Source organism: Humulus lupulus, chromosome 6 (genome assembly GCF_963169125.1).
Source record: "Humulus lupulus chromosome 6, drHumLupu1.1, whole genome shotgun sequence".
Taxonomy (NCBI): Eukaryota; Viridiplantae; Streptophyta; class Magnoliopsida; order Rosales; family Cannabaceae; genus Humulus; species Humulus lupulus.
In genome coordinates this window covers 222,186,080-222,199,422 of record NC_084798.1, presented here as the reverse complement: position 1 = coordinate 222,199,422, position 13,343 = coordinate 222,186,080, and the positions used below count along the sequence as shown (strand labels likewise).

Sequence of the window (13,343 nt, the reverse complement as noted above, 5' to 3'; positions counted from 1 at the left end):
TATGTTTTCTTGCTGGGCTATGGCTCATGGGTGCTATGTGGTGCAGGTAAAGGGAAAGAAAAGCTCACCTAGCCTTGAGTGGAGAGCTGATGTGGTGTTGTGTACATATGCGGCCGCTTGACCACCACGGCCAAGGAGTTCTCAGAGGAACTAGGGGGTTTATCCTATTTTTACCGCTTAGGTCGGCGGGATTGTAAATTTGAAACAGTAATGACCATTTTGTACTGAGAACCACTTGTAAATGTTTTGTTTAGCTCTGCAGAGCAGTTTGTAATAAAATCTCCATTTCCTTTTTATTGGTTTTATGCCTTAACCTGTTAATTACACTTAGAGCACGTTTTTGACCAAATGACTCAGGTAGCGAGTCAAATTTCCGGGGTAGCCAGGGCGTTACAGTTTGGGCCTTTGGGCCTGAGCAACAATTCTTAAAAATGTCATTTTATTCATCTTTCTTTTTCAGTTTAAATTTTTTTCTTTTCTCTTCATTTCAAAGTGCCAAAATACAACTTTAATTTCTACAAAATAAAATAAATTAAATCATAATCACATATTTTCATTTGTAAAATAAATCATATTAATTCTACGAAAATATTAATTAAAACTTAATTTATTTTGACCATTAAAATCAATAAATGTGTATTTTTCACCACTAATCAGTATCACTCTTATGTCCCACTAATACCTTGGAGTCTGATCACAACTGAAGAGTAAGTGAAAGGGTTGGATGCTAAGTCCTATTTATAGAGTTCTAGGAATAAAAATCTTCTTTTTGGTTTTGAATAAAAATAATGATTTTAATTGAAAATATTTGAATATTCTTCAGTCAAAGGCTTAGAATGTTATAAACATATTATAACATATTCCATATAAGATTATACCAACAATGGCCATTATGACATGTGATAAATCATCTACGTCCCCTGTCTAATATTTGAGGTAGGTTAGATCACATGTAGTGTATAATAACTCATCTACGTCCCCTGTCTAATATTTGAGGTAGGGTAAATCACATGTAGTGTATGAGGTAGGTTAGATCACATGTAGTGTATGATAACTCATCTACGTCCCCTGTCTAATATTTGAGGTAAGGTAAATCACATGTAGTATATGATAACACATCTACGTCCCCTGTCTAATATTTGAGGTAGGATAAATCATAACATAACATATTAAAACATAAACTTATCATAACATATTATACATAACATAACATAAAAGCATAACATACCATTTAAACATACAAGATCTACCCTATTTTCCTTACCAAAACCGGGATGCGAGAACAAATGCGGGGCTTGGAATACTCCTAAAACTAGCAATAGAATAGTGAGTATTTCTTAAAAGAAAGAGATGAAAAGACTAGAACTAAGCCACCAAGAGTGTAACGCCCCAACTCCAGGGACCGTTACGGTGTGCCTTGTAAACAGTGCTAAACTCGCTAATCGAGTCATTTGGGCGAAAATGTGTATCTAAGTATGATTAGCGGTTTAGGGATTAAAATTTTGGTTAAGAGGTAACGTTTCACTAGAACGTTTAATATATACATTGGGATCCCGAAAATATAATTTCAGAGTCTATTACAGAAAATATTTACAACAGGCCGTTCTAAGCAGCAAAACAGGGTTCAACCCTAGTTCCTCTTTAAACCTTGACCGTGGTAGTCGAGCAGCTACATATGTACACGTCATCACCTAAGCTCTCCAACTCAAGGATGGTCCAGCTTCCTCTTGCCTTTACCTGCACCACAAAGCACCCGTGAGCCGAAGCCCAGCAAGAAAACACAATAAGGCATGATATAATATCAATAATGACCATTATAATCATCCAGGACTATCAGTCCAAAATAGATAGGTGACTATAGCAAGAGTCACAAAAGTAGGTACAGCTCATTCATGCCATGTGACGATAGGGTCACCAGGGCTTAACTGATATGAGAACCTTTCATAAATTTGAGCAGGATAGGTGTATGGTGAATGGTCACCAACATAACCTTCCTCCCAACTCTAGAGTCGTAACTGTGGACAGCGTCCCCTAGCCATGTGACGGTAGGGTCACCAGGGCCATGATCATCTGGTCTTAGACCAGGCAAGCGCTTATAAGTTCATCGACTTTAGGTTCGGTCCAGCATTAATTCCATAGAGCCATTCAATGCATGTTCATCGACCTTAGGGTCTATCCAGCATTAATGCCGTAGAGCCATTCAATGCATGATTCTCGACTTTAGGGTCGGTCCCTGACTAGTCAGTGCCATACACAAGTAAGTCATGCCACCAATCATATATCACATGTTCAATACTCATAAACAAGGTGTTCAGCATGCTTACTTAACAGATACTAGTACAATTAGGACCATGCACAACCATAGGGGCTCGAGCTATGAACGATATCATACTCAGTATACAAAGCATGTCCTAATCACATGTTTCTCATACATCATATGCAATATATCCAACAATCCAACATGCACCAATATTAGCCATGCATGTCACGTTTAATAATCAACCAACATGCATCAAGAATAGTCATGCATGTTATATTTAATAATCAACCGACATGCATCAATAATAACCATGCATGTCACACATAATAATCAACCGACATGCATCAAGAATAACCATGCATGTCATACATAATAATCAACCGACATGCATCAAGAATAACCATGCATGTCATACATATACACAGGGTGCAGTTTTCTTACCTCAGATTCAAGCTAGAATGATTTAAAGAACAACCCTTGAGAACGATCAACTTTTAGTCCTTTAGCGGTCACCTAGTCATAACCAAATATAAGATACCATCAACAAAAATGGTCAACATAAGTTCCCAAACCAATATCTAGCCTCTGGGACATCAATCCCCACTTAACCGGGTACTAGGTACAACCCCGAGGCCTAAGGCTTGAATCCCCAAGCTTAAAACACCATTCTGGCCAAAATTACCCTAAGGGTCGCGGCCCTCCCCAGCTGCGCCGCGGCGCTCCCCTCAAACAGAGGCAGACCTCCCTGCCAGACGCCAAGGGCCGCGGCGCACCACAGCTGCGCCGCGACACCTAGCCCAGACCAGGCAAAAAGTCAGCACGCACCCAAGATTGTTCCCCTGCGTTTTCCCTTGGAACCAAACCCTCTAATCAGCTCCAAACCTCCTCCAAACACTCAATTAAACCCCTAGGCATCACCCATAACTCCCCCTCATCAAAACCCAACCTAAGCATCAATTGAAACCTCTTCAAATCCAATCTTCCAACAAGAATCAAAAACTGAAAAACTAAAGAGGAAAACAGAGCACAACCTGAATTCAATGACTAGAACTCACCTTAAAACCAGCTTTGAACCTTCCTCACTAGCTGAACCAAGTCCACAAACCCAGCCTTTGAATTTCCTAGCTTAATACCCCACTTTGAGCTCAAGAACACCAAAGAAGAAATATGGAGAAGGGTGGTGTACGGGAAGGAGAAAGTCTCTCTGTTTTGGCTCTATTTAATCCACAAGCTTCTACAGCCAGCAGCCAACCTAAGTCATACAAATCCAAACCTAAATGACCAAAATACCCTTAAGTCATCAAAAGCTTCTCAAACCATTTTAAGGGTAAAATTGGTACTTTCCACTTATTCCGTTAATCGTAATTAACGCTTCCCAATTCCCGCTAATCTCAATATTCACAAATACCAATAAATCATATCCCATTACCCTTTAATTCCCGGTAATGCTCTAGTCATCAAAATGACCCCGAGACTCACCCCGAGCCCCGAACTTAAACCCGTTATGACTAGACCGAACATTTACATCTCATGGTCGTCTCATTTCAAATAGCTCGAACCAATCCACCTTATAATGTGGCTATATTAATTAATCACAACCATGCACCCAAAATATACAATTACGCCCACAGTGGCCAAATTACCAAAATACCCTTATAATAATAAATACTCCCATATGCATGCATTCACCATCATATAATAATATAATTCACGAAAACATGCATATAATCATTAAATACCATAATAAATCAATTATGGCCCTCCCGGCCTCCTAATTAAGGTCCTAAACCTTATTAGGAAATTTGGGGCATTACAAAGAGAAATATTACCAAAAAGACACCTTAAGTTCAAAGAACTTAAAAATCTAACCACAAAACCATAACAAAAGTTAGAACCTGAATGAAAACTAAAGAAACTAAGGAATCAAACAGGATTGAACTTAAGAATAAGGGTACCATTGTTGACCTTATAGATTGGTCTAACTCCAATACTAAAATACTCTAATCCTTACTTCCCAAGTGTTTGGTAAAGCTTAAGAATAGTAAAACTTTTTCTTTCCCAACCCAAGTGTATCACTCTTATGTCTCACTAATACCTTGGAGTCTTATCACAACTGAAGAGTAAGTGAAAGGGTTGGGTGCTAAGTCCTATTTATAGAGTTCTAGGAATAAAAATCTTATTTTTGGCTTTGAATAAAAATAATGATTTTAATTGAAAATATTTGAATATTCTTCAGTCAAAGGCTTAGGACTTGGTCAAATTGTTCAGAGAGAGGCTTAAGGAGTCAAATCTTGGTTTTTAAAATTAAAAACAAAAATAATAAAAACAAATAGAATCCTAACTTCTAACTTCCTAAAACTCGTAACTCTAAACTCACATGTAGTAAAATCAACATAACTAGAGCTGTAGGACTCCGATTTAGACCATCTTTATACAGTTAGAAAGTTAATTTAATTATCTACGACTTTCTAGAAATACTATTTTTCGAAATTCATAACATAACTGGGTCAAAAATAGGTCGGAAGTTACAGTACCCTAAAGTTACGAAAAATCTATTTAATTATTTAAATAACAACATAATCCACAAATAAAAAAAATTGTGACAAATGTCATGCTCCTAACAGATTCTGGTGAAGACTAAGTCTTATATTTCCCTTATTTTATCATTAAAATAATAATTCCTTATTAATTATGCATATGACAAGTATCATAATCTTATTGGCTCTATCCAAACCTTAGGAATAACCATGCTCATAACAAGTGTCATATTCTTATTGGTTTTATCTAAACCTTAGGTTATAATAATTATCATATTAATAACTGATAACTCTACAAAATAGAGTTATTTTACCACTTTTTATGTGCTAATTGTTGCTTAATTCTTGAGTTTTTAATTGATTTATTAAGTTTTTAAGTAATTTTGAATTTATTAGGTTTATTTTAATTTTATAGATTTTTGTGAATTTTTATAGTTATATTATTTTAAAATGTTATAGTTTAATTATTTAAAATTAATATTGTTAAGTTAAGAGTAAAAAGATGAAATTTTGAGCTTAAATGTTTAAGTAAATTAAGTTTTAATAAATCAATTTTGAGTTATAAAGATGTGGATATATTTGTTTAAGTTTTTTTAAAACTTTGTTTATTTAATAAAAAAATTATTTTTTATTTTTAGTTATTAAAATATTTTTTTATTGTAATATTAATTTATATTTTGTTAACACAAATTTTCGTCAACTAAAATAAAAGCAATTAAACAATTTAAAATAAGGAGCACAGAGCTTACCATACTCGAGTATGAGTTAAGTGTCACTCTGGGGTTTCAGCGGTTTTAGTACTTAAGTACTGAGTAATCCTACTGTTATTAATGATTAAATGTAAATGATAAGTGTTTATTATACAAGCTAGATATAAAACACTTAGTACTTTTACATAGTGAAAATGTGAAATTTGAGTTTCAATTGTAGACACTTAAAAATTATATTTTTGGGTCTAAATTTGAAGATGTTCAAGGTCAATTTTGAGAGTTTTGACACGCCTAGCTGACATTGCGTCGCCAAACAAGAGTGTGTTTTCTGCAAAAGAAAAAAATATTTGTTTTTTTTGTGTGAAGCATAGAAGACGTTTTTAGTTTAGTTTCAGAATTGTTTTTGTAGTCTCTAAGTCGTGAAAATCGAGAAAAATTAGAAAAAAAGAAAAAAAAATTAAAAAGAACTTTTTTTTTTTTAGAAAAAGGCTCAAAATGGTCTTTCGGGCCAGTACCGCGATCGCGATGAACTTTCCGCGACCGTACTCACAGAGGCCCAGACCGAATCCGCAAGGTAGTGTGACCGCACTAAGGGGAGTGCAACCGCCGTTTAAACTGTTTGTTTTGATAGAAAGACAATTAATGATTTCTTTAGGTTGCCCACACAAGAAAATAATGATTACCAATTCCTTGAAAGATAATTTGTGTGAGAAGAGTGCATGGGATAACATTTTGACTGCTTTGACTCTAGCTGGGAGTCAATGGACTTTTCATGGGACAGCTAGAATAGGATTCCCTTTTAACTTGTTAATTAGAGAGAAAAAAATTTGGTTGAATTTCCTTTGTACGAATTTGACACCTATATGGTCATTTGACTATAGTAAATACTGATAAGGCAGTGTTACTTTATTCTGTTTCATCAGGCATGTCTGTTGATGTTGGTAGGATTGAAGCCTCACAAATACAATATCCATTATTGTAACGACCCAACTAATTCTAAGACTTTTGGACCAGTAAAACTATTATACATAGACACTATTTTCGAGAAAACATACATAAGAAACATTCATAACTTTATTAAAAACTCTAAGGTAAATGTTAAAATACATAAATGAACGGTATGGGATCCCGTTGTTTGAAAATAAAACATAACTTTAAACTTTAATGATTTTTTATACAAAGCTAAGTGCGGAAAATATATAAAAACATAAGTTAAAGACTAAAAATAACGTTGTCGCTTGAGCGTAGAATCCGACAAACTTAGTGAATGCCTTGAACTCAGTATATAACTAGACTTGCCAACTAGAATCCGACAGACCTTTAAACATAGGAGGTTTGAGCGTAGATGACTGCGAAGAAGAAGGAGTAGTGGAGGAGACCTTCTTGTTGAGAGTAGCCAGAAATCCTTTACACAAAATAGGATTGGGAACCTGGAAGTCATGAGTGGTCAGCGGTGGTTTAGCAGGCTGAATAAGCTGCTGAATCAGGCTCGGAAAGGGAAACTTGTTACGAGTACTGGTAGAGGAGGCGACATCAACAATGCGATCATAAATGAGAGTAGCCAAATCAATAGACACGCCAGTACCCACAGCATATAAAAACTTCCCAATCTCAAGGGTAATAGATGAAAGGTGAGAATTGGGAAACCAATTATACAGAGCCACACGATGAAGAACCCGATAGAAAGGAGTCAATTTAGTCACAGGAATCTCATGATTCCCCCACACATAATCAGGCTGGCCAGTTAAAACATGACCCATGGTAGATTGATCTGGACGGTATGATTTATTATATTCAGGTTTAAGAACTTTTGGAACCTTTAGTGCACGAGATATTGTGGACGGTGCAAATTTGATACAATTACCCCTTACAAATGCAGTAAGACAATCCTCATTTTTCCCATCGATAACTGACTTATCTAAATTAGCATAAAATTCCCTAATGAGACTGGGATGAGGAGACACCAATTTAGACACGGTATTAACCCATTGCCTAGACTGTAAAAGTTCAACTAACTCAGGAAAATCCTCTAAAACAACAGTATACTCAGGCCACACGTCTCGCACAACAAACCACCGCTGATAATGCGAGGCCTTGGTAGCATCAACAAAGTATTGAATAGATGATGGATCAACAAGCAACACAGAATCCTTAGAACTAGAGGTAAGCTTGGACTTTTTAGGAGAGGGTGCAAACTGAGTGTCCTTGGGCTTACGTTTTGGAGCCGATGGTTTGTTGAGAGGTGAGGACTCATGCATTTTAGCTTTTCCTTTAGACTGCACAGGAACATGGGGTTTGGGGGTGGGTGTGGGTTGAGGTTTGGGTTGGGGTTTTGGTGTGGGATTGGGTTCGGGTTCGGGTCGGGTTGTGGGTTGGGGTGCGGGTTTGGGTGGGGGTGTGAGTTTAGGGTTGGGTTTGGAGGCAGACCGAGTCTTGGGGGTTTTGGTTAAGGACGGCTTAACAGGCGACTTAAGAGGAGGAATAGATGGTGTGTTTGGGGTCGGCAATGGAGAGGATGCAACAGGGGAAGACGCAGACACAACAGAGGAACGAGTAGCACGTTTAGGTGACTTACCAACAGAACAAGGCGGACGAACATGGAGGACATTGACCGAAGGACTGATGAGAGGAACAGATGCAGTCACCACCTCTGGAAGGGACGGCGACGGAGAAGAGGGAGATGACTCCGCGACGGTAGGCAGAACCGAAACAATAGCCATAGCCACACTAGGATCAAGAGCAGGGGATACAACTCAACTGGGTGATGTGGCGACTGCAGATGGCACAGATGCATCCACAGAAGATGAGATAGCCACCTCCGGAGAAGGAGAGACCGACACATCGACGACAGGAGAAGATCAGAGACGGGAACGACGGCAATCGGCTCTTTGCTTCATAATGCCGCACTCGGTTAGGGTTTCTGCAATTTGACCACTGTAAACACAACTCACACAAGCTCAAATGATGATATATTTATACAATGACCTTATGAATGCCCCTACAAGATATTGACCGTGTAAAAATAATGACAAAGCCCATTGAAAAATAACCCACGCTAATATATGAAAGACCAAACAAGACATATTTTGTGTGTGTGTGTTTTTTTTTTTTAAATGAAACAAGAATAGAATCTAAACAGCCAATGTAAAAAATATGCACACTTGAATGGCAGTAGAGATTTATGAACAACAACTCTGATAAGCTCAACATGGATTAAAATATCTGATCAAAATATACACATCATGCTTACCAAAAAAAAAGGGAAAAGTTTGTGATATATACACTCTGAAAAACACTGCCTAATTAACACACACAAAAATTTTCTTAACAAGAGATTTGAGCCATTATTTTAATTTGTGTGTGCAAAAAGACCTCATGTGGACCAAAATCATTAAGAGGTCCACTCACTCAACATAAAAAACTTTTTTTTATGTATTTTTATTTGATATATTCTCTTTTGACAACAAACACTCTGAGTTTTCCAAATACCCAGCACTGGCTTTCACTCATTATCAAAGATGTAGCCGTCTCCTTTCTTTTAATTTTGCTCATCAAACACCAAGAGGAGGAGCAAACTCCTCGAGGCATATGATGGTACAAAGGAAGCTCTTCCCATTGCATCCAATAATGGTAGCCTTTTGAGCTTGAGAAAATAAGGGCTCAATTCTAAATCTTGGAAAAAATAATGTGATTAAGAAGCAGTGACCAAGAAACAAGTAATTCACACAAACTTAGGAAAATCAAATTTGGGAAAGCATGAAAAAAAATGTGACCAGACGAAACACCGAACCTCTCAGATGGTACAGGGACCAATGCTGGTTCGGAGATGTGCATAAGTTTGAGCATCAAGAGCTTTTGTAAACAAATCTGCTAACTGGGCATTAGTGGAAACATGAGAAATTGTTAGCAATTTAGACTCAATCATGTTTCTAATGAAATGATATCGTATGTCAATGTGTTTGGTCCTTGAATGTTGAACTGGGTTTTTTGAAATGTTAATGGCGCTTGTGCTATCACAAAAGAGGATCAATGACTTTTGGGGATGGCCATAATCAGTGAGCATCTTATTGAGCCAGATGAGCTGAGTACAACTGCTGCCAGCCGCAATGTACTCTGCCTCAGCAGTGGAGAGTGAAATAGAATGTTGTTTCTTACTAAACCAAGAGACCAAATTGTTCCCAATATAGAAACAACCTCTAGAAGTACTTTTCCTATCATCTAGAGACCCTGCCCAATCAGAATCACTATACCCCACCAGGGACATATTTGTATCACATGAATACCATAAACCAAATTCGATAGTCCCTGCAAGATATTTAAAAATACGTTTGACAGCAGTAAGATGAGACTGTTTAGGATTGACTTGATAACGGGCACATAGACCAACACTAAAGGAAATGTCAGGACGACTAGCTATGAGATACAACAGGCTTCCTATCATGCTACGGTACAGGGTTGGATCTACTGGGTCACCAGATTCATCTTAATGCAGTTTAGAGGTGGTGCCTATAGGAGTGCGTGCATGTTTGACTTGAGTGAAACCAAACTTTTCTAACATGGACTTGGTATACTTAGACTGAGAAATAAACATTCCCTGATCTGATTGCTTAATCTGAAGTCCTAGAAAATAAGATAGATCTCCTATTAGACTCGTCTCAAACTCACTTTGCATAAGTTTCACAAACCTAGTAACCTCACTCTCACAAGTCGACCCAAAAATTATGTCATCCACATATATCTGTGCAACAAATATTCCATCAGTTAGATACCTGATAAAGAGAGTATTATCTGCACTACCACGGGTGAATCCATTTGACAGAAGATAGGCAGTAAGTGTTAGGAAAATATGTATTATTGCTCAATGGAATTATGGAAAAACCAAATACAACTCTATGCAAAAATACAATGGACAATATAATATTGATTAAATAAGTATTACAACTCAATTGCTCAAAATACAAGTAAATAAAAAGATTTAGAAGAAGAAGATTACAAACTCAATACTATAACAATACAAGTAAATAAGAAGAACAAAAGAATGAAAACACAAACTCTCACACAACCAAAGTGTAGAATAGTGGGGATCACCAAATTGAACAAGGTTCAAGACCTTTGACCAAAAGCTTCTTTCCCCCTATTCTCTAAGCACTAAGGGATCTCTATAGGAAATAACTTTCTGGAATTATCAAGCCTCAAGGTGTATTTTTCAACCAAGTGATTTGTGGATGAAAAATGGCGTGTCATACAAGTGAGCACTAGGCTCATATTTATAGAGTTTGAGATACCCTTTGGATTTCAAATTCCACCAACCCCCATGGTTGTTACAAATGTTTAATTGGATTAATATGGAATTAAAATTGAGATTTGGGAGTTATTTGAGTTTTTAGAACCGTTCAACACATTTGGAAAAAACTGAAAATTTGGCCTGAAATGCACCTGTGGCCGCGGCCACTGCTCTCTGTCCCCCAGGCCGTGGCCACAGCCCATTTTCAGCACTTGAAAATGTGTTGTTTTTCCAAACGGTTCCAAACCCTCCCAAATGATTTTGTAACTCCCAAAACACATTATTGGGGTTAAAATCATATCTCCAACAACCATATTTCATAATGGCGTTATGAAATCCAATCTCAAATGTGTAACATATAATATACACATTATTGGGTAATATTTGGGAGTTACAAATTTGTAACTGATTTTGTAACTCCAAAATATGTCACATTTAGGCACACACATGTGTCCAATTTTGTGACTCTCAATAATATGTTACAAGGTGTGGCAAATCACATTTGTGTGACAAATCACATTTTGTCACATTATTTAATCTAATATTATATTATATGAAATAATATAACATTCCCCCACTAGATTAAATAATCACTTTTTGTAACACTTATTTAATCAATCAAACATTATATTAAAATATAATATTCCCCCACTTGATTAAATAATCACTCTCTATAGAAACATTTGCATTGGTGCATAAAGTAAAATGTCTTTCGACTTGAATTTTACCTTAGTGTAATTATCACAAAGTTTGTCGAAAGTTTTGTTGCCGAAGCATTGAACCACTATCCCTTGATAACAAACCAGTGATAACACACACACCTTTGCTATGTTCACTTGAGACCTCAATGTCTCGTTTTTGCACCGTTAATGGCCATGTGCACATTCCATTCATAGACTTTTCTTGAGAATGACTCCCAATTCTCATGAGGGGCGGCACCACCCCTAAGTCTATATAGGTAGAACTCTTACAATATTTTGTTACCCTAAAATACTTGTCTTTTCAAGACTGAGTTCTATTAAAAAACCTTTCGATTTTAACCCTCATTTTGGTAACACACTAGTACTCATATCTCAGATGAGACAAAATTTGAGTACTACTATCTATTCACTTAATTGACTTGTTATTACCTATTGAACCTAATACTAGTTTGGTTACTAGTATTAAGATAGGTTACCATCAACCGTGAATCTCTTTAGGGAGTCTAAGTCCCATCTCTTGGGTAAAATTGATTCCATTTGAATCATTTCTTTTCTCATGTATGCATACTTAGACACTCTCATTATTTTATTCAAACTTTGTTGCTAGCCATAGTTTGATTAAAATAGTTATCCTTTTAAAATAGTGATTTTAACAATAGTCAACACCCCCACTATTTTATAGTTTAATATCCAAGATAAACATTTGAATATTAATTCTAGAAATCTCTTTGTTTCTAAAATTCTCATTTATGTTTTAAATTGATTCCTTCTTGAATCAAAATATTACAAACAGTAACTTTAGACACCAAGCATGTCTAGATTTATCCATTCTATACACATATAGCCAATGTGATTTAGAATATGAAATTCCAAATCACCTATTTGATAGGATGACCAAATTAATCAATTGATTAACAACAAAATAAATTGATTAACATTGGAGCATCACCCCCACATTTCTCACATAATGACAATAAAATATCACTTTAAAATAGAAATCTCTTCATTTCTAATAAGTCATTTATCCTCCAAGATAAATCTAGACCTATGATTCTCAAAGTTCATCATGAGTCCTCTATGCCACATGATAAACTCTCAAGATAAAACCTCAATGTTTATCTTGATTCATTTACTTGCTAAAGCAAGACACATTTCTTTCAAAGCAACTTTTACTTTTAGTTGTCTAAATAATCTCAAAATCACTTAAACAACTTTTGTGTATTTTCTAAGAGACTCTTTGAGATTCTTTTGAAAATGTCGATTTTTTTTAAGCACTTTAAATCAAAGAAAATAAACACTCATTGATTTATTTAAACACTTTAATTTCTTATGTTTTTGTTTAAAATTATCTCCTCATCGAGATTAATTTAAACATAGCACTATCTTTAACCAAAATGAATAAAGTTATCTTTTATTCACCATTGATGTAAAGATTCAAAATTGCTTCTCCAATTTTGAAAATGTCTCCTCATTGAATATTTAAGAATTATTGTCACTAAATAATTCTCAAATATATTTTATTTGACCACACTCTAGACTATAAGTCTATTGAGTCAATATGTCATCCCACAATTTTTTTTTAATCCACTTTGATTCATTTTTCTTGCAATGGCAAGACACTTATCAAAAGATGTAACCCCCTTAGGTTCATCTTTTCTTATCTCATAATTGAGATGCTCAACACTTTCATTGAGAATTTTAATTTCTCAAATTATTCTTTTTATTCACAAATTACATACTAACAATAATATAGGATAAAACCTATTAACATCTCACAAATGTTTGCATGATTATGATTTCACATAGTTGCAACATACATGACTAATATCATACTAATATGGCTCTTTATTA

The 13,343-nt window shown here is 35.7% G+C and overlaps 1 protein-coding gene across 1 annotated transcript; it reads right to left on the bottom strand.

The window, feature by feature from the left end:
• Positions 1 to 6,796: 6,796 nt before the first annotated feature.
• Positions 6,797 to 8,227, bottom strand: LOC133786168 (uncharacterized). Its single transcript, XM_062225378.1, has one exon. The coding sequence runs from the start codon at positions 8,225 to 8,227 to the stop codon at positions 6,797 to 6,799; it is 1,431 nt and encodes a 476-aa protein (XP_062081362.1).
• Positions 8,228 to 13,343: the final 5,116 nt, after the last annotated feature.